The sequence below is a fragment of the Apaloderma vittatum genome, unplaced genomic scaffold (genome assembly GCF_000703405.1).
Source record: "Apaloderma vittatum isolate BGI_N311 unplaced genomic scaffold, ASM70340v1 scaffold8127, whole genome shotgun sequence".
In the NCBI taxonomy this organism is placed as follows: Eukaryota; Metazoa; Chordata; class Aves; order Trogoniformes; family Trogonidae; genus Apaloderma; species Apaloderma vittatum.
In genome coordinates, this window is record NW_009724475.1 from 32,395 (window position 1) to 58,170 (window position 25,776).

At 46.7% G+C, this 25,776-nt stretch overlaps 1 protein-coding gene across 1 annotated transcript in view; it reads right to left on the reverse strand.

Annotated features, from left to right (window-relative positions):
• LOC104276266 (voltage-dependent N-type calcium channel subunit alpha-1B-like) overlaps window positions 1-24,547 on the reverse strand; it is a gene marked incomplete at both ends in the record, with an annotated part of 56,937 nt that extends 32,390 nt beyond the window's left edge. The window contains 12 exon segments of the mRNA XM_009872521.1: window positions 1,300-1,450; window positions 3,149-3,240; window positions 3,834-3,899; window positions 7,188-7,304; window positions 12,612-12,617; window positions 17,230-17,313; window positions 17,472-17,582; window positions 18,410-18,574; window positions 20,091-20,292; window positions 21,175-21,312; window positions 22,435-22,595; window positions 24,451-24,547. Of these exon segments, the coding sequence (XP_009870823.1) occupies window positions 1,300-1,450; window positions 3,149-3,240; window positions 3,834-3,899; window positions 7,188-7,304; window positions 12,612-12,617; window positions 17,230-17,313; window positions 17,472-17,582; window positions 18,410-18,574; window positions 20,091-20,292; window positions 21,175-21,312; window positions 22,435-22,595; window positions 24,451-24,547 (1,390 nt within the window).
• Window positions 24,548-25,776: the final 1,229 nt, after the last annotated feature.

Sequence of the window (25,776 nt, forward strand, 5' to 3'; positions counted from 1 at the left end):
TTTTTGGAGCCAGCACTCCCTGCTCTCCCTTCTCTCTGCCAGCAAAGCCCCGGGGTGTGTTTTAAGGGGGATTTTTTGGGAGCATTGCCTCAGGGATGAAGCTCATGCAACGCTGCGTTTTGCACAGATATTCTCCAGCCTTCAATTCTGATTCTACATTTTGAGTGGGACAGCTGATATAAGCCAGTGAGGACAAGTTGTGGCCGGGGCAGGAGGTGTTTTTGTTTGTGTTTTTCAAAGAAAAAGTTTTAGGAACAATAACGGTCTTGAAAATAACACTGAGGGTGTCTGATGTTGGGCTAGGAAAAAATCCAGCTTTAAAATACCACCGAAAGGCTCAGTAAGTGGAGCATTAACTTTGTATAAAGTTTTCAGGGCTCCGTGTTTTTTAATATATGCAGAAGAAATAGACCACGGGGTGTGAAAGGGGCAACAACAGTTGGGCAAAGGATCCCAGTGGGGGCCATTGAACTTGGTCTCTCTATACCCAGCATCAAACTGCCACGTGCCCCTCTTTTTCCTGGGTAGAGGTTTCTGATGATTAGCGGCACAAAGCATCACAGCTCGTATTTTAAAGCGAACCAAATGTAGGCTCGATAAGTTGCTTTTTGGTACGTTTCAGAGCTATGACTTTCATCTCCTCCTGCTTGAAGTTTAATTGGGTCCCTGTCCCTGGTTTTCCATTCCTCTGTCCCAGTGGTGCAGGAAAGCGAATGAAGCCCTGAAAGCCAAGAGGTTTTTATGCGTGCAAGTCATCAGACAGACACTGGCACCTCACAAAGCTCAGAGCCAGCCCTGTATCATGGCCAGGAGCACCAACCAGCTGCAACAGCTCTCCGTACTTTCATGTCTAAAGCTTTCCTGGCACCACCACGGAAGAAAATTGCACTTATTTGACAAACAAAACAAAACATGAGCCATCAAACAAGTGCGATGCTCCCAGCTGCCTGCCGCAAGCACTTCTGAACCAATGCTATCTCGGCCGTTCTCCCCCTGCCCTCTCCAATCCTCTTCTTCAAAGGGCCGTGTTACAAATCAAGACAAAACAGCTTAACACGTAATTCCAAATATTAGATCCCCCTGTGAGAAGATAGATAAAAACCTTCCCTTTAAACTAATGACTAAATGATCTCTTTGGGGATTAAAGGGATTTTTATCACCAGGATGATAAATGTTTTTTTTTTTTAGCGAAGCTGTCTTGTAATGTTGTATAAATCGTAATTAGGGAGAAGAAGGAAGCAAAGGGGTGGGGAAGGAAGGGCTGGGGCGGGGGAAACACACCAACACCGATCGACTTACCAGGAAGGAACACAGGAAGATGAATGACACGAAGTAGAAATAGGCAAAATCGCTGCCACATTCTTTTTTGGTGAGGCCGGAGAGCGGGTCGCAGGCTCTGTTGCTCAGGCACGACAGCATGATCTCATGCCAGGCTTCCCCCGTGGCGCTTCTGCAGACGGAGAGGACAGAGAGTAAGCTTAACTCCCAATATAATTTAGATATCTGTACCTAAATTAATCAGGTGGAAGGGTGTGTCCAGGTGGAGAGACTACACTGGCATTAAGAATTTGAACTACCAGCCTACCAACATGAAAAAGAACATTTTGCTCTCTTTCAGGGAGGGGGAGGAAACCAACCAAGCTCAGGCAGGTGAAGCTTTATTTACGGAGAATAAAACCAGATTCATTTAAAATGTGTCGAATGAAAAGCACAAATAAAAGCAAAAGGAGTTGAGATTGCTCCCCTTTGAAGCAGCTAACATTTGTGTCCTAGGGCTGGCTGTAAACCCAATGGAGGTGATGGGAAACGAAACCAGGCTTCTTCACTTAAATCTCGATTCCTTTATGAAGCAGATGAAGAAATAATAACAGGATGGTTTCATTGGTCACACTGACTTGAGTCCCTCTCTCACGACAGTCCCCTGGGCTTTTTCCTCATTTCCCTCCTCCTCCTCCTCCTCTAACTTCTGCTTCTACTGTAGGGATTAAAAAAAAAACCAAAAAGAAGGACTTTTGAGAGAGTCTGTCCTCAAAATAAACCACCTCATGGATCCACACATGGATCGGAAGCCAGGGGATGCCCATGTTCATTTACTCCGACTTCCTACGTAACCTCAGATTTCTCCTAATTTCTGTACATCACCCCAGGGTGCCTTTAGGGGCATCCCTCCATGGCACCACGAGCAGCCCGTCTTGTTGCAGAGAAAGCTTGATGATCAGCTTTAACCTGAAAGAGCTTCCAGGCTACTTGTGAATTGCCCAGCAGATTCCCCCACCGATGGCCCCGTTCCCTGGTGCAAGACCCCACCGCAGTCCTGCTGCCTCTGCCCCTCCGTCCTGCTGCTCTGGACAGGGCCCAAGAGGACTGGACACAAGACTAAATAATTATCCAGTGGAATTACAATGCAGAGGTTTGAGTTGGGTGATCATTCTGAGCTAGAGAGGGCTGATTTCATTCCCTCCTGCCTTCACAGAAACTATGCAAACCAAACCCCAGGCAAGATCTCCAGTTGGGAGCCCAGCCTTGGCACAGCTGTGGGGCCAGAGCGATTATTAACCGCAGCATTTCCACACCCCACAGATAAGTGAAACCTTCCCCAAGCTGCCCCGAGTTGGAGCGGGGCCTGCGCTTCATTTTTGCCGGGTCTGAAAAAGCAAAAACCTGTGATTTCATTCATTTTTCCTTTGGAAATGCTTCACTTCCAGGCAGAATGAACCCAGATGGAAACATTTGCGCTCAGAAGCAGAGGTGGCGTTGACGTATGAATTGTTAACTTGTTGGTAATGCAAAAATGACCAATTAAAAGAATTTTCTCTTAGAAAAAAAAAGAGCTTTATGACAGGCAACACATGGATCAGCTAAACCAGAGGCTTTCTGTCTTATATTAAGCTTCTCCCTGAGTTGACATGAGGTCTCACTGCACTGGGTGTCACTTTGGGGAGATGCTGGCATCTTGAATCAGATCTGTCATATTCAGAGATGATCCAGGTCAGCCCTTAGTGCCGAGGAGGAAGCAGGAACAGATGCTTCACTCCAAACACCTTCTTTAGAGGATGTCTAAATTTCAGCAGCTAAACTGGCATGTGCAAAACCAAAGATTTATTTACTGTTCCCACACAGGTCCCGTGGCATTTTCGACTCTACTTACCTGAACAGAAGCATCAGGGCTTGGAGGAAGGTACGGAAGTTATTGTGCCGATTAATGGAGGTTTCATCATCTAGAGCAATGTTTCCAAACACCTGCCACAGAAAACAGAAGTGATTCAGACCAAACACATTCTCACACAGAAATTGCCAATAAAAGAGGATCAAGTGGAGCTGGAAGAAAAGGCAGGAAAATCATCTCTCCTGGTTTAAGGGAGCTCGAAAGCTAGAATAGCTTCTGAAAAGGGAGACAAAAATGTGTTGTGGACATCAAACGGGGGGAAAAAACCCCAAGGGTTAATGTGCTTCATCTACACACAGACCCTTTCCAGCACCACAGGTCAGTTGTGTCCCAGGCCAAAAGGATTTTCTCATTTCTTTTCAGGAAAGTGCAGTTCCGTGCTCTCAGCCTCTTGACATGCCTGTCTCCAAGGAAGGCACATGCCTGCCCACAGAGACCCTCTCGAGGTGCTGCACACCCAGGGCCAGGGTCCACAAAGGACCTGGAAATAAGGGTAGGAAAAAGATGGCCTTTTTTTTTTTTTTGCACTTCTAATTTACCCAGCACCAGACAAGAAGAGCATTTGCCTCATCCCAGGTCACTTGCTGGCAATAACCCATTTGCACCCTGAACCAGCAGGATAGAACCAGGCTACTTACAGTCAGTCTTACCAAAGTTAAATTTTTACCTGCATGCCGATAATGGCGTAGATGAAGAAAAGCATTGCAATGAGGAGACACACGTAAGGCAAGGCCTGCGGAAAACGAGAAGGGGGTATTAACGACAGCAAATGCACGGGTCTGCCGGCAGCATTGAATTTCTGGGCAGCGCTGTGTTTTGTGGCATTTGTCCTTCAGATGAAGGAACTGGGAAGAGAATATGAACAATTCTGGCAGCCTTCAGAAGACAAACCCCTGGAGCCAGGTATTCATCGATTACAAAGCAGTCTGGGCTTTCCGAGGGCTCTCTATGCATCCTTGCAAGCAGATAAGCAGTAAGAAGGGAAAACACAATGAGAAGCTCCGCAGCGAGCGCTGGAGCTAACGGCAGGCCCTGGCACTTTCTATGCATAATTGTATGAACATTAATTTTTAATGACCTTGCTGTAAATTTAGCATGAGAAAAAATACACATCCAAGAAACATGTTCCTTCTCTGAAAGAGGCACAGATTGCAACCCCAGAAGGACAAAAAGATTCTGAGTTTCAGCAAGAAATCAGTGAAGGCTACAATGTAATTATGACACCCAAGCTGAGAGTAATAGCTACATTACACTTGGGCTAAACGAATGAGTAATTAATGCCTCTTAACGAGTAAGAGCTAAAAAAGGGCTAGACTGTGTGATGCTCAGGGTAGGAGAGGGGTTACGCAGCCCGTGGGGCAAAGGGCTGATGTGGTTTCTTATTTCTTATTAAGGTATATAAATATCTGAGGGGTGGGTGTCAAGAAGAAGGGGCCAGTCTCTTTTCGGTGGTGCCCAGTAATAGCACAAGGAATAATGGGTTTAAGCTAGAAAACAGGAAGTTCCACCTCAACATGAGGAAAAACTTCTTTCCTGTGCAGGTGCTGGAGCCCTGGTCCAGGCTGCCCAGAGAGGGTGTGGAGTCTCCTGCTCTGGAGACTTTCAAACCCGCCTGGACGCGTTCCTGTGGGGCTGCCCTGGGGGATCCTGCTCTGGCAGGGGGTTGGACTAGATGATCTCTAGAGATCCCTTGAACCTCTAACATTCTATGATTCTACAATTCTGCTGGATACCTTCGCACGAGGGACAAGGACCAAGTCCTCAGTGCCGGCGCACAGCCAGCCACGCAGCTCCCCATGCAACCCAGGAACTGTCCCGGCTTCACTCCCGGGGCAGTACTCTACACACACTTTTGGAAAGGGTCAGGGTTATACTGGAAAGGGCTGTGGCTCAGCCCCTCTCCCAAGACTACACGGTCTAAGGACACTCTCCCGAGAAGGAACATCTTATACCTGCAGACCCCACAACTCAGCTTCTGGTAGAGGCTCTCCTGGCCGCAGGATTTGCATTAAGTTACCAGGTGAGAGCAGCAGCAACAGCACCTCCACCTACCCTCAAGAGAAAAGCAACATAACAAATCTAAAGCACTGCAGCCCCCCAGATCACAGTCCTTTTCCATGATCTGTTTGATGGTTGGGTGAAGCATAGCATCGGAGCTGAACGCGAGAGCACCCCCTGCCTGCCTGGTGTCTCCCAAAGGGACATGTAAACCAGCGCTCACTCCCAGCCCTGGGCGTGATGTAACAGCATCGATGCCTCCAGTTCTTCTCCAGGTTGCTTGTAGAAAGAAGCAGTTGCTATTCTCCACCCTTCAGAAAAGTTTTGCCTAAAAGGGTCTAACAGAAACCTCCCTTTCGAGCAGCCCTGGAGCAGAGCAATAGCCACGTTCCTGCTCTGCTGAAACCAGCCTGGTTGTCTCGCAGGCGGCACGGGGCTGGCCAGCCCTCCCAGCCACCCAGCATCTCTCTCCAAGCCCAGGAGAGAAATGCCTTTCTCCTCTTAAAAAATCTTCTCCATTTCTGGACAGAGCACACATCTCCCCACAGTTTTATCCCTTAAAATAACCTCTCTGCATCATTTTGACTGAGACACCACGATGTGCTAGAAAGCACAGCTAAAGCAAAAGAAACCTGCATCCCACCGCACTCTGCATCCTTAAATACCAACTGCCACCATAACACCTTCCACAAAGCGCTGGGCAAAATACCCTGACATTGCACCCGCCTGCGGATAAACTCCACTGAGCATATGAGAGCACACAGGGAATAAGCTGTGACCCACAGACCTCAGAGCTCAGCCCAGAAGGTGAGACCCTGTGCAAAGCCAGAGCTGTGGTCCCCAGGCTTGATGAGCCACCCGCCACATGCACGGGCAGTACCTGGGACCACAGCATCCCACCAGCAATCGGGAGATGAAGTGTGCTGACCATAGCTGTAAGCTAGTAAATAGATCCATCTTCAGCCACTTTGCTTCCCCAGCCCAACTCCCTGCTTATATTTTTCTCAAAGTCCTGAGAAATCTCTGGAGCCAGAGAAGTCAAGTGCTTGCTGGGAGAAGAGGTTCCAATCCCCTGGCCATGGGCAGGGACACCTCCCACCACACCAGGTTGCTCAAAGTCCCATCCAGCCTGTCCTTTAACAGTACCAGGGATGAGGCATCCACAATTTCTGTGGGCAACCTGTGCCAATGTCTCTTCCTAAAATTTACTCTAAATCCACCTTCTTTCAGTTTGAAACCGTTACACCTCGTCCTATCACTGCATTCCCTGATAAAGAGTCCCTCTCCATCTTTCCTGTAGACCCCCTTTAAGTACCAGAAAGCTGCTATAAGGTCTCAAAGTCAATAAGTATTAATGCATTAGAGCTCAGCCTCAGTGCTACAGATCCTGATTCAGATTAAATTATCTCCCCACTGCACTGCAGAGCGCGAGGATACCCCATAACCACAGTTAAAACACAACAAGCTGGAGAAACAGGCTGCAAAGGAGATGAGAGCAGTTAAAAATAACCAGCTTTGGGGCATGTGGACCCCTGTTTATACCTGGAAAGCAGCTACCCCAAAGCTAAGCACAACAGTGTGGAGTTTGCCTCTATCAGATTCTACCGAGACCGAAACCTGGTGAAAACAAATTAACGTTGCACTTGCTGCAGGCAAACAAGGGGTATGAAGGCACTTCCTAGTCAAACTATCATTTCTTGACGTGAACACCCGAGTCTCAAGACTTTGCCACAGGGATTTTGTGACAGTTTCACGGGCCACCTGATCTTGGCACACTTGCTGTGAGTCTGCATCAGCAGCCGCCCGGGTTCAGACTCATCTTCCCAAATGCTCAGCATCTGCAGCGCTCAGGGCACTTTTCTACAGAATTAATATTCCTGTAGTTGCTCTGTAGAGGTGCACAGAGGCCGTGCCCTCGGCAAGGGGATGTTCTTCAATATACTTGGTGGAGGGTGCCACAGACATGCCAAGCGTTACCATCTCCCTGTGTCTCCTCCCCGCCTCCCACCCACCCAAGACTCACCTTAAAAGACTGCACAAACGTCCAGAGCAAGATGCGGATTGTGTAACCCTGGCGGAGGAGCTTGATGAGTCTCGCTGCCCTGAAGAGCCGCAGGAAGCTGAGGTTGATGAAGTTGTCCTGCGGAAAGTAAAGGTTTTGTGTCCTTCAGAAATTAACGCGATGGGAAACCACAGCCCGCAAAAAAGAAATTAAAATTACCAGCTTCACGATCTAAGCAGCAAATCGGCCACCAGAAAACCTTCCAAAAGAAACATTCGTCAGTGCAGATCACTCCACATGCAGCAAGTATGAGAAAATCCCTCTCCACAAGAGCCCTCCCCTCTGCTACTGGGTCAATGGGGAAAAGGCCCTTCCACGCTGTCCATGGAGGTCTTGTTTTCTTTGAGTAAGGCAGATTTTCTCTCCACTAAAGACTGAAGGAGAGGTAATGGTGCCGTATTATCATTTTGTAAAGAACAAGATTGTTTTGAAGTCTTGGCCAGCTCACTTTCTGCAATGAATTGGACTTAAGCCAAGACAGTTGCAAGGGGCTGCATATGCAGTAACAAGGAAAGGCATTGTCCAGTGAAGACTAAAACATCCTTGAAAGCATGAGGATGTTTTCTAACGTGGAGGTTTTAAATGTTTATACGACATGTGACTGGACAGGCTCGTCAAAGAGAAATGGCACCAGCAAGACTGTTTGGAAGATGGGTCAACGGCAGCAAATCAGTTGTGGAGGCTGAGCATTCAACAGCAGGAGGGCACCTTAAGAACCTGCTGATTTTTTTCGGAATTATTATTAAATGTGCCTTTGCAGGTGGATCAAAGTACTCCTGGAGACAGATTCTGATTTCCATTTGTTTTGTAGAATTGTCCCCACCCCACACCCTGTTTCCTTATTTCCTTCAGGGAAAAGAGGTTTCTTGCCCCAATGAGCTAATCTAGAGAGGGTTCTTTCCAAAACAAAACATGCAAAAGCCAGATCCCTCTTGCCCTCCTATTTTAAGGAGATGAAAAATATCCCCCCTTTCCATACTGATTCCAATTCACTTGTTTGTGAATCTCTGTTCACAGCCACTTATTTGACTGAGTCAGCTAAAGAAAGAAAGCATCCCACTTTAAACTATCAAGCAGCAGAGCAGAAAAGGTAATCATAAGGAGCTCTTGTTGGTAAAGATGAGCAAAACCAGTCTTTCCTTTGCATTATCGTTTTACCAGAAGACACCCAGTCATATTCAAGTGACCTATATTTCTTGCTCATTTGGCTGCAGAGCTCATACTGAATTTGGGGGGCTTGTTGGATCTATTCATTCGTTTAAATGCCAGCTCAGTTTTTGGGGCCATTAGCATCGCATTCCACCAATCCCATCAAAGAGTTCAAGAAATCAGTCTCAGGCATGCACTTGGTTTCTCTCAAGTTAAAAACGCAAGCAGCTCAGAGTAAAGGCACAGACCGTATATCAGACTCAATCCCCAAATAAAGAGAAAAGAGAAAAGCACAGGTATGTTCAATGAAAGAGCAGACAACACTGAGCTCATTCAAGTCAGCAACAGAAATCAGCCCCGGCAGGCAAAACACAAGTGAGGATTCCCCTGGGTTGCTCAAGGTCAGTGAAACAGGTGCTAAAAATTCAACAATTGTCTCTTAGCTTCTGTTCTCTTTCTCACATGCCTTCACCAAACACCAGCTGGACTCGCCTGGGCAGGCAGAGCTGGATAAGCAGGTGTCGTCACTAATCTGGTCCTCAGGAGCCAGGCGGGTGGCACCTCTGCAGGGCAGCCTCACTGCAGGGCTGAGTTTTAACCCAGAGCCCGTTTGAATCAAGGAAAATCTCCCCGTGAGAGAAAGAACTGGATCAGACCTTATGTGTAATGTTCGGGGGGCACTTGGCTTGCGAGTCTGACGAATTATTACCTCCAGAGCAAGGCTCAAGCCAGCTCCTGCCCACGCACAAGCCTGATGCTGCTCCGAGGAGCAGGGGCACAGGCTGTGTCTGCAGGACTCGTCTCTCTACGTATGAACCTGCCTTGCCTCCCTCTTCCCACATTACTACAACCAAGCAGCAAGAACATCATTTTGCTCACATTTGACTATAATCTTATGAGTCCATCTAAAGCAACGCTTTGGTCTAGGCTGGCTGCAAGGTCACACCGAGTACTGGCTCTCCCTGCGCTACGGGAGGAGTTCTACAGGAGAGCCTCTACAAAAGCAAGATGAAACAGGGGCCTCAAAACTGTGCGGTCACATCCATAACCCCCACTCCCTGAGATCTGGAGGGACAAGTAGACAAATAATCCATATTTTCCCTTGCCAGCTCCCAACCCTCGCTGTTTGACTCATTCCCTAAGGTGCAGCGAAAGCCTCGGCTCCACCAGGAATCACTGACAACCCAGGAAAATCCACCGGCACCAACACTCACAGACCACCTGAAGGACCGTTCTCTGCGCTGTTCGTAGGGAGGCAAAATTACACACACTCGAGACGGGTGGGAGGGCTCCGCGTGTGTAACCCTCAGCTCAACCGCGTAGAAAACGCATCCTTCAGCACCTCAACTCTCCAGGCAGGTATCAGAATTGCATGCAGTTAAAGGGGAAACTCCACGTTGCGATATTTCTTGTGTATAAGTGTGTTTTGCACCAATTCTCCTCCTGCTTAGCCACCTGGGTAACAGGGCACCTGTATGATCCTCTTCTGGGTTATTGAGGTCTTTCTTTGCAGGTTTTTGTTTGCTTTTCTGTTGCACAGGTGCTAAAGACTGACCATTGCTCACACAAGCCACCGCAGCTTTATGATTTTATGATCCACCTCGAGTACTAGCAAATTACGTTTGAAAAACATTTCCCCCTCCCCATTGCTTTATTATTCCTAAAAGAGGGAGCTCTGGTACTGAAGGCATCGAGCCAGGCCCCGGTGGGGCTGGACACTACTTCCCATGGCAGGAGTGTGGCTGAAAGGATGCATCCCTGGAGCAAGCTGCAAAGCAGGAGAGAAACAGGGAGAACAGATAGCACGGATGAAGAACTGGCCTTGTCCCAGCATTGGGCAGCCTGCTCTTCTACCCTTTCTTAGGGTGTTTTGAATACTGTAAAGTAGAAAAGCTATGAAGAACAAGGCATCTGTGGGCTGGCATTGCTCAGTTAACAGTTGGACTCAATCTTAAAGATCTTTCCCAACCTAAACCATTCTATGATTCCATATTCCTCCAGCTTCAGCAGCAGAGCAGTTTCTTCCCCGACACAGGAGCTGTGCCTGCTGTCCACAGGGATGCGGAATCAGTTCTGTTCTGTACACTCATGGCAAAGCACTGCCTTTCAGTGTTCTGGATTTTTAAACCTGCAGTGGGTATCTGAGGTTTTTATACCCCAGCTGGATGCGCTCTGCAGGATTTAGTGAAGGAGGTTCTGTTAGGCTGCCACAAAGCAATAGATATGGCAGAAGTTGAGCTGCTCATCCCTGCTTCTTCCAGAACCCCTTTTTCAGCACACAACCACCCTCAGGACTTGAAACTTCAGATTTCCGTCCTCAAACTGAAGGGCCCACCCGTCGTCGCTAAGGGCTGTGGGAAGAGGAATCCAACCAAGCCAAGAATGGGATCACTCAGGAAGCTTTGGCAGCTCTTTTCATCTGGCATCAACAAGAATTAACCTATTCTCTTAAGGAAAAACTGTCGAGGAAATGGTTGTGTTCAATTTAAATGTCCGTGGCACTGCCAATACCAAAGAACAGTTCCTGAATCTTGCATAGGGTCTTGGATATTTTGGGGAAAACTCTTCCTGATTTTAAGAGGTTGAAGATTTTTGCCACCCTTGTCCGTGTCTTCGGGACTCTGCTGTTACAGGTATATCAAACCGTCTCCTTTCATCCTGAGCCAGAAGCACTGGAAAAACGCTTTTATGTGTGTGATGCCCAGGTCTCTCTTCATTTCCTACTACCTCCTAACTTCGGTGCTTCTGCTGTAGTCCCTGTAGGCTCCCATCACCAGCAGTGAAAGGAAGAAGGCCGCTCCAGAGGACAACTTTGTGATCCAGAGATCTAACTCGGACACCTTGGATGCTGAGTGATGGAAAGAGCCTGGACCTGCACATACGATGACAGAGATCGCAATCCTAACAAACTGCACAATGAGCATTTAAACCTCAAAACTGCAACATGCACAGCAATGAGCCCAAATAAAGATAAGCTGAATTTCTTCTTCAGTATATTTTTGTGTCTGTAGCTGATGCCAGAGCCCTTATGGGTGCTGCCTGGGCAGAAGGTGACGTCTCCAGAGACAACCTCACCTCTGTAGCAGTTCCAGCCACCGCAGCACACGTGGATCATTCCCTTCTCTAATTGCACCAAGCAAACCTTTCACTGACACCTTGTTGTTTTCTTTTTTGCTGCTCCCTAGCAGAAAACCCCCTCCATGAAGCATGCATGGAGATTATTTGCAGTCTGTCCTGAAGACCCCCTCTGATTTCTTTCTTAACAGCAACTGTGCAACAGGGAAGTCCAGATGTTAGCACCCATCCAAGTGCTGTTGGCAGGTGGCCCAGCAGGTATTTTGATTAGCTTATGGTCTCATTTGTGTTATTGACCATAGCCAAGATAATTAAGAATGGAAGAATATATAATTTTTTTAGGCTGTATTTTTCTTTACTCATCCTCTTTTGCTTAAGTTACAATTTGCAAAGACAAAAAGCCAGTATTTCCAAAGGCATCTTGGGAATCAGGCACTAAATTCCCAGTGGGATCTGGTTCCCAGTATTTTTCAGTCTTGTTCTTAACGTAACTTACACTTTTTGCTTGAGAAGTTTGCTTTTTGCATAGAGGGACTCTATGTCAACTGTGGTGACAAAATGCCTCTATATGCTGGCATCACAAAGAATTTTCAAAGCCGAATAAAAGTCCCTCTTTCCTTTGCCATCTCTTTTGCTTTGAGGGAAGCAAATCTGTGATCACTTCAGTAAATTTTTGCCTTACAGTACAGTGCAAACCATAGGCTTAAAACCCCTGTAAGGCAGTTCTTTTAAACTCCTTCCCTCCGCAGAAAGCTCATCATAAAAGGAAACAAAACCGGTCTCTGAGAGCTGAATTTGGTAGCATCACTTCCAAAATGAAGGATGTCCCAGGCAGCCAATCTCCTCTTCTGCAGGTCATCCAGAAGCATCCTTCCCTTCAATTTTGCACCAAAATAAAGCAAGTGGCAGTCTCCCCTTTATCCTTGTCGGGTGTAACAGACAGCGGAGAACAGGCTATTGGTAACTGCATTTGCCTCACGTCACCAATTAGCCAAGGGGAAGAAGATGCAGAACAGAAGCCAGTTTTGAGGCACGCTGCAGTGAGGCTTTTTCACCAGTGCAATCGGAAATCTCATCAAAACGAATCAAATTAAAAGAAAGACGAGAGAAAATAAAAAAAGCAGAGAATTTAAAGAATTGTTTAAATTCAATGAAACCAACCGTGTCCTATATGTGATGTTTTCATGGATGGGTATTGGCAAGATTATTTACAATTTTTTTATTTTTTTTTTGAGCAGCAGGTGCACAACATACAGACGGAGACATGGTTTTCGCATTGTATGTTGATTGGATGGCGTGATTCAGCAGGTAGATAAGGAAAATAAAGAACAAAACAGGAAACAAAAGAGAAAATGAGTAATCAGGACAAGCAAAAAAGGAAACTCTGAAAATTTCACGGGGAAAAAAACCGTTGGGCTTTTGGGGGTGTTATTTTATGGTAATTATATAAATAAAAAAATGCTTCAAACCAAAACAGATTCTGAGATCCTAAAGATAACACAGACAGTGCAGTAGTTATTTGCATTTCATTTTGTAATGCAAATGGGGAGACAATTCACAAACACTTCTCGGTATGTTTTTTATATTTCCAGGCATAGAAATGGATGTCAGTTTGCTATACAGCCTCCTCAGGCCGTGTCTGTAGGGACACCTTCTCCTTAATAGCACCTATTTTACCTCGGTTACCAAGAGGGTTAAAAACTGACATACGTGTTTTTGCCTGAGGAAATAAAAAAAATATATATATATATTCCACTGCATTCACAAAGGAAATTACATATGACATGGCTAGAAAACCAAACCAAAGCAATTAATTAACCCATTCCTTTTCCTTTTATCTTTACTTTCCAGTGGGTTAAAAGTATCGATGGAGCAAGGCTGGTGGAAGCCCAGTCTCACAAGCTGAGACTGCCCGGATGAGCGGGGTTATTTACCTTGGACAACACTTTTAGCTGGAAAATAGAGTTACGGAGGAAAGCTGGGCTCCTGCAGCTCTTAGGGAGCCTGATCCCAAAGCCAGAGCCAGCAAGCAGCCCCTCTCCGGAGGGAGCTGGAGGGCTTCAGGGGTGGTTGAGAGGGGGACAGACGCAGACTTCTCAGCCTGAGGAACCCTCCCGTGTAAGCGGGGACTATCAAGGGCAGTTGCCTCCCTGGCCCCAGCCGAGGAGAGGATGGAGCTGGGGAAGGCAAATGGAGAAGACAGCATCCTCTGTCGGGGACACAGCTCTGAGTAAAGCTCTGCTCTCCTCTTTGCTTATTTATACTATATTTTCTAACTGGCTCTAAATACTAGAAGTATTTAAGTCACTTATGTGCAACTCCAGCTCAACGAAATAGCAGGTTACCTATTACAAAAATGGTTTAAAGGGTCACTCTTCCAGGATACACCTGAACTGTCCCACTCCCAAGGCAGCTTTGGGACCCCTCGGGTTTCCCCTGATGTGCTATGAGCCAGAAACACACGTGCCACAACGGAGCCGAGCCAACAAAATGGGACTAGAGCAGAGCGCTGGGTCCTTCTGCTCGTGTTCTACTCTGTGTGGCACAGCCTGACCTCAGGACTGGGAGGGGAGGAACTTCTTGTGGTGGAGATCCGGGTACAAGACTACCTCTACCACATGCCACTGGATGGAGTAGAATGAACTGCTCCATGAAAGGCAGCCTGAAAGCTCTCTATATACATATATATGTATGTTCCACTGCATTCACAAAGTAAATTAGGTATGACATGGCAGGATACCAAGAAACACAAGTCATATGAGGAAAGGCTGAGGGATCTGGGGCTGTTTAGCTTAGAGAAGAGGAGATTGAAGGGAGACCTCATCACTCTCTACAACTACCTGAAGGGAGGTTGGCCGGGGGGGGGTGGTGTTATTGGTCTATTCTAGTGGAGAGTGATAAGATGAGGGGAAATGGATTTAAATTGCACGAGGCGAGGTTCAGGTTTGATATTAGGAAGAATTTCTTTACTGAAAGGGTTGTCAGCCATTGGAACAGGCTGCCCAGGGAGGGGGTTGAGTCACCGTCCCTAGAGGTGTTTAAGAGACGACTGGATGTTGCACTGGGGAACACAGTTTGGTAGGTTGATAGGGCTGGGACAAAGGCTGGACTCGATGATCTTCTAGATGTCTTCCAGATGAAACTATTCTATGATTCTATGATTATTTGCTGCCATGAACAATTTTGTTCTAAACATAATCTTCGGTGCACTGCTGCAAAATCTCCCTCGCATCATTAAGCGGTGATTCCCAGACCTGTACATCGCTGTTGCTTTTAAGCAAACCAAGCTCCTAAAGCCTCTTCAGCAAGCCCTGCACGATGATTTGAACTCTCGGCCCATCATCCCCATGTGAGGCCAAGACAGGGGGGGGTGTGGCTGAAGGACGCACACACTGGTGCCTACAAGAGCCATGGAGTGGGGGTGGAGAGAGATCAGAGAGGAGCTGTGTGACACAAGTTTTGAGAAACAAGCCCCGTAGGAAGGTGTGTGTGGGGACATCTCCAGGCACTCTCTGTCTGCAGGGGAAAGCAAGTGGAAGGAGAAGTGACAGCTATACAAAAATGCTGCAGAAGGGAAGACTTAAAGAGAGCAGAGCTTAAATAGGTTGATGGACTGAGACAGAGGACCAAGAGGTCAGGGGCTGGAGAGGTGCTGGGCAACATATGGTTTTTATATTAAAGACACATTTGTGAGGAGCTTTGTATTGGACACACTGCCAGGGGAAGCTGTTGAACCACATTAGAAAGCCCTCCCTGAGGTCTGACTTAAATAAACCTGAATCCTTTCCATTACCACCTGGGAGGATAATGGAGAGGTGTATAGGTGCTGGGAGCTTAACCCCACTGGAGTCTACTGACAGGTTTTAGAGGTAATTCACACTACTCTTCAAAGGCATCCCCAAGCTGCTGCAACCCTTGATGCTGGAAAGTGGAGATATTGCTGAATGGAAGGGTGATGCTGCTACTCCCAGCACCCTCGAGGTGATTGCATCCGTGACTGACAACTCACATGAGGGTGCTCAGGAGCACACTTAGTCTCCAGCCCAAAGACCGGGAGAGGGGTACAGAAACTCCACCTACACACTGGCTCTCCTACCCTGAGTAGCTGGCCCACAGGGCCACAAGAGAGCTGCTGCTTCCAAAGAGCTGGGGACCTGCCCACACAGCCCCAGATGTGCTGTGAACATATCACAGCCCAACCTGGCAGCCCAGAGCCAGTTCCCGAGGTGCCAGGCAGGGCTGATAAGCTTGGGCTACCCCCATGGATGCTGGAAGCAGAGGCAAGCAGGGACCAGGAAACGCTGCTAATGGCTTTCAGCCAGAAAAAGTAGGAAGGAGGATTTAAATGAGAAGCGAGTGGGCTTGGTGTCGCGAAGGAGATGCCTTTCTGAAGGAGGAGACGCCAATCTCGGAGAGACCACGTGCACGTTGGCTGTGCTGCTTCCTCCCCACAAAAGGGGCTGAAGGGGGAGTGGAAGGGAAGGGTCAGTCTGTCGGCTGACAGTTTCACAACTTTTCAAACCAAGGCAAAAAGTTGGGTGCCTGAGTCTGGCAAGAAAGCACGTCCCGCAACAGAGGGAGCAGAGGCAAATACCCAGTGCCTGCCCAGAGCAAAATAAACCTTCTAAGCTCTCAGAGGACTCAGACCTTGTGTTTCATCTGAATAACCTCACTCTGCCTGGAAGCCATGCGTCAAAATCAAAGGTAGCCCAAAGACTACAAGATAGGATTCACCAACTGTTAAGTAAGCACTATTTGTGCAGGGGGAGGGTAAAACTTTGGGATGGGTTTTTTGTACCGAGGAGGTTGGGTAACAATGAATTATTGTTAGAAAGGGTAATATGGTCTTCACCACCAGTTGAATGTCCTGTAAAGAAGTCTGGGGAACATAGGTCTTAGCACACAAAAAACAGGTTTATAAGTAAATCCCAGAGACTGAGAAGAAAAATTCTGGTAAAGTTCAAATTCATCATATACAGATAGAGCATCATCAGCTAAAACATGCAGTGGGAGAGGAGAGGAGCAATTTATAAATTGGATAATGTTAGGCTGTCAAGGCTCAAGTTAGACATTTGCTGCCCTTATGGAAAAATCCTCTAGAATTTAATGGCAGGTTTGCACACTTCATGTTATCTACAGGACTCGTTAGCAGGGAGACAGCAGTCATTGTAGGGCTGGCCAACAAATCCATGGTAAAACTGTTTGAATAATTGCCCCACAAAGTTTGGTTTTACACATAACAGAAATGCACCACATTGCCCCAACTCAGGCTGTGCAGGCTGATGGGTTTTTGGCTGTTTCTACACACTCATCCCCTCGCTCTGCCCCGTGACCAAGACTGGGTGGGAACTCCAAGGCACGGAGGCAGGGGTTGCCCTGCAAAGCACCTCACACTACAAAACAGCAGTCTTCAACACAACTCTTTTGATATTTTCCCTTTCTTAAATTCAACAGGATTTCTCCATTATTAGGCAAAATTGTCTCAGGGTCAGAGAGGGTTCTCTGAAGGAGCAAGACAGATGGTTTCTGATAGAGTCACTATCACTGTCGTTCTCATCACAGCTTTTTTTGCATGAAAGTTTTGGGGCAGACAGACGTGCTCATCTCCACTGAAAGAGTAGGGCTAATGGAACCGGGCTGCCAGGTCACCCAAGGACATCATCACAGGATGAGTCCCAGAGGCAGCTCTAGGGAATACTGCTGGTGGGGAGAAGGTGCAATATCTTGACAGGGTACAGCTTGGTTGGTAAATGAAGCAAACGGAGCAAACTGTACTTACCGCAATCTCTGTTACTAAAATATCAGTAATACTTCCCAACACTGTTACAAAATCAAAGACATTCCAGGCATCTCGGAAATAATTCTGCCAAATGAAAACACAAGGGAGATAGAGGGATCCAGGGGTTATTTTTTTTTTGTTGCAACACAGGCTTTTCTTGTTTGTTTTCAAACGCACGTCACAGAACACAAGAATTTCTTGTAGGGAGGAAACAGTTGAAAGTAAACGAGGAAGGCACATACCAGCACACCAAAGGCAATGATCTTCAGCACACATTCCATTGAAAACATGGATGTAAACACAATATTCAGGCATTTCAACATTTCTTCATATGCTTCTGGAGCATCATAGAACTAAACCAGGATGGAAGAAAGGCTGTTACTGAAAGATCACTTACAGAATAAAACCTTCCCAGCTGATGTGCCTGACTGCAAGACTCTTGCCCATCTTTAGTGCCAGATTTTGCATTCACTTCAAGCAATTGTGGTTATTCATGCCACTCCAGAAGCACACCATTGCCCAGGTGCTGTCTTAGTGGGGTAGTTGGGGACACACTCAGGATGGGGAGTCTGTTGCTGATCTACATCTCTCTGTAAGCACAGCATGGACCAGGAGGGATGAAGGGCATTTTCAAAACCAGAGGACAACTGCAGAACCACGGTTCATTCCAGCAGACCCTAAGAATACAGTGACCCCTTGACTCTAAGCTAGGCAGGGTATAGGGGAGACCACCCCCAGTATCTGGAAACCTTCATCTCTTCCTCTTGGGCACAGTGGCACGTCCCAGAAGCTCGACACCACTGCAAATGGGAGTAACTTCCCTGGGATGGCTGGATGCTGAGCATCCCCAAGAAGTCACCCTGCTCTGCAGGAGGACACCCAGGTGGAGCCAGGAGCTCCAACCAGCAGAGCCCAGTTCCCATCCCACTGGCCATATGCCGAAGGGCCCATGAGCCCAACCAGCAATCCCACCCACAGTAGCTCACCAGGGCTAAACCACCTCCCTTTGGGGACCGTAGGAATCTCACAAAGCCTTGAAAAATGACTCGAGGCAGATGAGAAGTGGCAATTGCTCCTGCCGATCCCCCCGCCCAGCTCTTGGGTCAAGCGTACAAAGCCTCTCCAGCAAACACCACATTTGCCAGCCCCAAACTGCAAAGATTCAGTAACAGCCACTAACCTTCATCATTAGGACAATGGTATTGAGTGCAATCATGACCATGATAAAATACTCAAAAGGAGGGGACACCACAAATTTCCACATCTTGTACTGAAAGGTTTGCTTGTTCTGAGGCATGTAGCGGGTCAGTGGCTTGGCACTTATGGCGAAGTCTATGCAAGCCCTCTACAAAACAAAAAGGGGATGAAAAGAATACAAAAAAACCCAAAGGCTGGCAGAGTCTAAGACCCAGAGTATTGTCGGGAGAGCGAGCAGAGCATTTAGTGGAGGATGGTATTTCTAAATGTTTCTGATATGAAGCAAGTACTGCCCACCCCTGTAAAATACAGCACAGAATCCCCCAAGTTGTAATTGCTTTTGGCCACTCACTGAAATATTAAAGCCCACACCACTCCTGTGGCCCCCAGCTATCCTACAGCCAGCCTTCCAGCCCAGCTCCCGGAAGGTCCCAATCCTTTCCCACTTAGGGAAGGGAATTATAAATCCACAGGCTCACTTCAGAAACCGCTCTGGCACTTCCTCCCGAAACAGGAGGATTGCTAAAGGTGTTATCTCTGTTTAAAAAAGAAGTATTGTGAAACCCAGGTATGTTCTCACACACAGCAAAACTTGCCCAGCGAATAACTTTTCACAAAATGTGAACTGAATTCAACAGATAAATTATCCAATGAATATTACTGGGTGAAATTTCAAACATCCCCTTTAGCCAGCTACTCCTGTTCATGGTATTATGAGTATTAAACTGTATTAAAAATTGGTTTCTACCTGTAAGATGTTTTGATTCTGGAGCATTTTCTCATCTTGGATTTAGATAAGAATTCAAAGTCGCAGATTAGCGCAAAAATATTTTCTGCTCAGTCAAAAAATAATGTGGGTAAAGCACCTCTAGATGTTCTGCTTTATTTTGGACATTTTGTTCATGTAGACAAACAATGCTCTAATTAATAACTGATTAAAAAGCCATCTCTTTTCATCAAAAGTCAGGTTCCAGTTTCAAAATAAAATGAAAAGAGATGGTTCTTTGAACAATAGGTCATTGAGGCTGTGGGACCTCAGACAAAGGATGTTGCAGATGCTAAAAATCCGCATGAGGGTTCAGGAGCAAACTGGATACATTCATGGAAGAAAGATACATGGATGCCACTAACTAAAGAAAATCCACATCCAACTCAGGAGGTTCCTGAGCTGAAAACAATGGAATTTCCTATGATATTAAAGAAAAGCCTCATACGTGTCTGCCCTGGTCTTATACTCCTCCCAAGGCATCTACTTTGAGATTCTATCAGGACATCATCTCAGCCAGGCACAAAACCAGCCTGGCGAGAGGAGCGTCCGTTTGGGGGGCTGTAGCAATCGGAGTTCACTTGGATTTCTGATGACCAGCCTCTAAAAGGCCAGAGATTTCGGTCTCCTTTCACACCTCCACACCTGAGCTAACCTCTTCACTTCGAGGCAGAGGTGTGCTCCACGGGGATGTGCAACAGTGCTTTCTAACATGCAGCATTTGGGGCCTCTCCCCGGTTTTGTTTTTACGCAGAAGCTGTAATTCTTTTGGTCTCTCCACCACACACCCTCGGGTAATCACTGCTCTGAAGCCCCCCACAGCCCGGGAGGGATGAGGAGTGGGCTTCCATGCTCTGAGCCCCCAGGTTCTAACTCTGGATTCGGAAGACACGGGTACCTCGTTTTTCTCGAGGCTGCACTCTGACATCACTTTATCTCCTTGCTCTTGGAAGGTGATGATGATTAACGCCACAAAGATGTTCACAAAGAAAAAAGGGAAAACAACAAAATACACCACGTAAAAGATAGACATTTCCATTCGGTAGCCAGGGCTGGGACCCTGTTCCTCGTAGGTAGCATCCACCGAGTGCTTCAGCACACTGCAAGCAAGCGCAAAGAGAGAAGAAAAGTCAATGAAACCAGCGTGAAGCCCCAACGACCCCCTGACAGTCGCTCACTGGCCTTCACCCAGGTGGAAGGTTTGCCACATATGCTCAGGTCAAACTCGTTCCCATCTCTGCGGCAGGGACGAAGTTTTCCTTGAGGATATTTTTTAGGGAAACCTTTGCTGTTTGCACCATTCTGCAGAATGGCGGAGATTTTCTACGTACAGATCCACTTATCCCCCTGGCCGAGGGGGGAGGATACAGTTAGATCTGGCTTCTCTTCTCTGGTCAACAGGGGTGAAGGAAGGGTGGGGAAAAGAAAGGTGTGGATGATCTCCGTGTAGGGGAACACAGTGAGGGACTGGAGAAGGGAGACTGATGCTGTAAGCTTATTTCTTTATTTCATGAAATAGCTGAACGTGGAGGACAGAGAAGGCCCACCACAGAGAAACCCTGAGGGTGGATTGGACTCCACGTGTCCCAGCAGAAAAGTGTGCCAAAATAAAGTCACGTGCTGTATATCGTTTTGGAACTGTCACACGCAGCATACTTGCAGTCACAACGCTTTTCCCCCTCATTTCCTTACATCCCCATTACCATTTGTACCCTGAGAAAGGCGTGCGGGTCCAAAAACCTGGAGCAGGCAAGCTATGAAGTACTGAAATCTGCCTGAGCATCCCTCAGAAGCACATCGAGAAAAACACAGAGCCCCTGCTTGCTGATTCACCCAATAATTGCACAAGTGAACACGGAAGCGCAGCTGAACAAAAGACCATTCTTATTTCACAGGTCTCCTGCCATTTACTTGTTTCTCAGAGCTGTGGGAAGGTGCTATTACCTCGGTGGTCCCTGCCCCTGCCGGTCCCGTGTACTCACGTTGGCCACCCTTCGCCCGTGGAGACGGTGAAGAGCGTGAGCAGAGCCCAGAGCACGTTGTCGTAGTGGAACTCATATTTTTTCCATTCCCTGGGCTGTGCTTCCACCTCATCTTTTTCATAATCGAGGTACTGACCCCTAGGACAAAAAAAAACCAAAACCCACACAAACAGATTCAGACCAAATGAGAGAATTAAACCAAATCAGCAATTTCATATGACTCACTGAGGAGCTTCGAAAAGCCCCAGTAGCAGAATTGGAGACAACTCTGAGATTTGTAACAGGATTAAAGGGCATTTTCTGAGCTGTTTCATACCACAGGGACTGGACCTGGGGTCTAGAAATGATCGAAATTGTAATTGGGACATTTGTTCATTAGGCAAAGCCAGCAATTAACAGCATGAGGGCCCTCAACTTGTCTGATCCCACAGCAAACTGTGCTGCTTGATGGGGAAGTATCTCTGGCTTCTACTTCAGAGCGGGATCCGACTTCAAACTGGGGGGGGGCAAAGGACCTGGCATCTCAAGAATAGCCCACCGACCTACATTTTTCTATAATTTCACATTTATTTCTGTAACGTGTCTGCTTCATTAAAAGGAAGAGCTGCAGGAACAGCCTCTGCAGCTGCTGTGGGCACATGGTCCCACCAGGAACGTGCCCTAGAAGGCAGCAGGAGAGAGGTGATGGGGGAAACCCGGACAACACCAAGGATGTGGTTTGGGAGCCAAGAAAAAAAGAAAAGACAAGAGAGGAAGACCCACATTGTGGTGAGTAAAGCACCTCAACAGTCTGCTGCAAAGGGCAAAGCACGATGGGGCTTTTAAGATATTCAGATATAGACCCCTCTTCTAGCTAATTAGGAGCTCTTTAACTTCCTACTGACTCGCTTCTGATTATTTATTCATTATGTTATTCTAATTCATAGGAGCCCTGAGAATCAAGGCAGCAGGTAGAAAGAGGAGTCACGCCATCCCTCCAGAAACCCTTTACCTTAAAATCACATCCAGCCCTCCCTGGGAAAAAGAGCCTGTGATCCTGCAGCGTTAAGCATTTTGGTAAGCACTTGTTAGACCAGAGCCACACAACTATTTAAACACCAAAAAGGAAAAAAAAAATCACTCCTAGGTTTCTCAAGTGCTGCTCTCACAGGAGACTCACCAAGCTCAGCAAAGAATCAGCTGGTGCAGATTTGGGACAGTCAAGAGAGCAGCTGCTGCCGCCAGGGGGAAGTCAGGGTGTCCCCCCCGCCCCAGGTGTACCTGCAGTCCTTCTGCAGCTCCTTCGACTCATCGGTGCAGTAGAAGAACCTGCCTTTGAAGAGCTGCACAGCAATGACGGCAAAAATGAACATGAAGAGCATGTAGACTATGAGGATGTTGAGGACGTTCTTCAGGGAGTTCACCACGCAGTCAAAGACAGCCTGGGCACGGAGGAGAACGAGGGTAAGGGGTGGAAAGGAAAGAAAAGTGCATCCAACACCTTGGCATCCAGCATCTAACTGCACTTGGGAGGAATTATCCAACCTACGACACCCCGGGTGGTTTCACGGACTTGCAGACCAAGGGTTGGCCAAGGGTCGTGCTCCAGCTGTGAGAAATCACGTCGCCTTCCTACCTCTCCTGCTTTCTTGGGGAGCTTGGCTGTGCCCATAAATATTAGTCCTAAGCAAGTATTTCCGTGATAATGAAATGCAAAACATACCTGTGTTGAGTTTATTCCCAGGGAATAGGTAAAAACTCACGTTACTTGTTGACCATGATTTGAACTGTTCGAATAATAAGAAAAGTCTACCAGACACAAAACCAGCAAATGTTTCAAATAATATTTTTCGAAGGAGCTGTCTATCAAAATTAAGTGTGACTAATCTAGTCAGCGTATGTCATTTCCAAACTCCCTCCTCAAACACATTTATTATTTATTAGTCACTGATTCATTGTTAGGAGTAATTTGCAGTTTAATTTTAGTCTGAGAAGTTTGTCATAATAATAATAATAGAAACGGAGTGGTCTTACTGCCCAAGCGTGGGGTTTGTATAACACTGTTCCTGCCTCTCTGAATGAAAGTGAATAATTCACAAAATTACATTCCTGATGTAACCCAGAAATCTTGAATTAAAACACTGGAAATATCTCTAATCGCCCCATTCATCTTGCTGATTGTTGCCTACAAGAACATATCCAGGAAAAAAAAAATAAATCAAATTTTGAAGACAAAATATATGACTTCTGCTTCACATAAAATTTTCTGAATACTTCTTTAGAAGCGCTAAAATTACTCTGTAAAACGGCTTGAAAATAAGGAAGATGCTTGATAAAAAGCAAATGTTTGGTGTCCTGCTGTGGGACTGATGATCTAAGAGCTGAACACTTCAAATTTCTAAACAAAGAAAGACCATTTTCTACACTGTTCGGCATGACTCTCCCTCATCTTTTGAGGTAAATTTAGTACGCAGAAAAACAAAATTATTTCAGCGTGAATTGGGAGTAACGACAAAAGCAAATCCATGTAGCAGCTGACCCTGGTTTTTACGTGTCGTACTGTGAAAACAAGAATTGTCACGACAGTTTTACCATTGCTAAAGCACCTGTCGCTGTTACCCCACCTCTCACGGAAAAGAGGCTGTGAGGCGTGATGCCACGTGAAGATGTTTCTATAAAAGAGTTCCCAAAACTCACAAATTATAACATTTTGTAACTCCTTCCATTCTTTGCTTCCAGGAGTTGGCTGTTATCTCAAAGCCTTCTTGAAATGTTGTTGAATATGTAACTACAGGCTGTTATGTTTATTTTACTTTGCAGTTTAGTGTTCTAGAGATGAAAGGGTGCGGCTATAAAATGCTGAAAAGATGAACAGATTAAAGGTCCTCGTGCAGCAATGACATTTCTCTTTAAATAGACTATGGAAAATCTAGTAATATTCATGTTAAGCCCTCTAGGAAAAGTCAAACACGCCAAAATCTATTTTCTACTATAACATTTCTAAGAGCATCACACTTACAAACTGTAAATTAATTTATTTGCATATTTTTCTTTTTTTTTTTTAACGAGTGTGATTTCAACATGGGTCCCAACAATTCATAATACTGCACCAATGTTTGACAAGCATTTTGACGTTTGCTAGACATCTGCACGGCTATTTTTATAAATCTGGCAAAGAGACTAATTACGACAAAATAAAAGGAACGGAAATAACTTGGACTAAGTTTAGTCCATCAGCTTCCACTCAGATCGGTTGCAAACACCCAGAGAAGGCAAGATTTGTGGTTACTCTCTAACCTTTAGTTTTGGCAGCCGTTTAATGGTCTTCAGCGGTCTTAGGACCCGCAGAACTCGCAGAGACTTGATCGTGTTGATGTCCTTGCCTTTGGTTCCTCTGCAAGGGATAGAAGGCACAAGAACAAGAGAGGGAGTAGTTTGGTCCTCGGGTCAGTAATTAGAATAACCTACCGGTGGGTTTGGTTGTGGCATTGTCTGGGGGGTTTTCTCTCGAAGGTTTTGGGTACCGTCCTCACCACGGATGCAGAGAGCACCCGTGAACACCACAGATGGACGCTCCCTTGAGACATGTCAGCCACGGCCCCAGGAGGAAGGCTGTGGGCAGGAGAGGGTCCTTGCAGCTCTCCAGCCTTCGCTCGCTTCCCAACTACTCACCGAGCTCAGCCCAGGACCTGGTGACTTTCCTGCCCCAGCTCCCCATCCAGGCAACGCTCAAAGCCCGGGTGGCAGCACACCTCACCAGCAGTCACCAGGAGAGGACCTCAGTACATTCATCCCAGCCCCAGGCAGGAGAAGCAAGAAAGTCACACTTGGCTCTCCTCCCTCCCAGGCACCTGGGTGAGACAGGAGGATGTTTCTCCACGTGGTTCTCACGCTTCTCTGGCAGGGACGTTGTATCTAGACAAGCAGCCAATGACCAGATGGAGCTGGAGCCTTCGTGGTGAGGGACAGAGCTCTCCTGGGGACCGGAGCTGCTCCACGTCCTTACTCTCATCTCTCTCTTGGAAGACATGCTACCAAACCCATGCGGGAACATGTAATATGACGGCATATTACATGTCTGGAACAGTGCTAGGGCAACTTCTCACTTATGCATGCAGGTGCTGTAAGTCACATTTTGGTTTTAGTTTTTGTTAAAACTGAGTGCAAGACTTGAGACCATTCCTATTGTTACCATTAAGAGGGTTTTTTTAGGGGAAGGACAGAGTTCCTTTCCACGTGCACTTTCAAAATAAACAAAAAAGACACAGTTACATCTTCCTCCAACCCAACAGCAAAAAAATGACATTCCCTTTCATTTCATATGAAGTGAAAAATGGGATGGAAATCTTTAACAGAGTTTCATACATGACTACAGGTTTGGGTCTGAGGCTGTATTGAAGTAACACAGGTGTGAATGAGTAACATGTTGAACAGATGCTGTTATACCTACCCTACGCTCTTCAGCTAAACGTTTTTTTCTCCAACAGGAAAGCAATAGAAACACCAGTAACCCCAGAGAACCCCCCCGGAGATGAGCAGGCAGTGGGCTGCAAAGCTCCCCTCACCCTGCTTGCAGCATTATCCCAAGGGTTAAGAACCAAAAGCGGAGGAAACCACCCAATT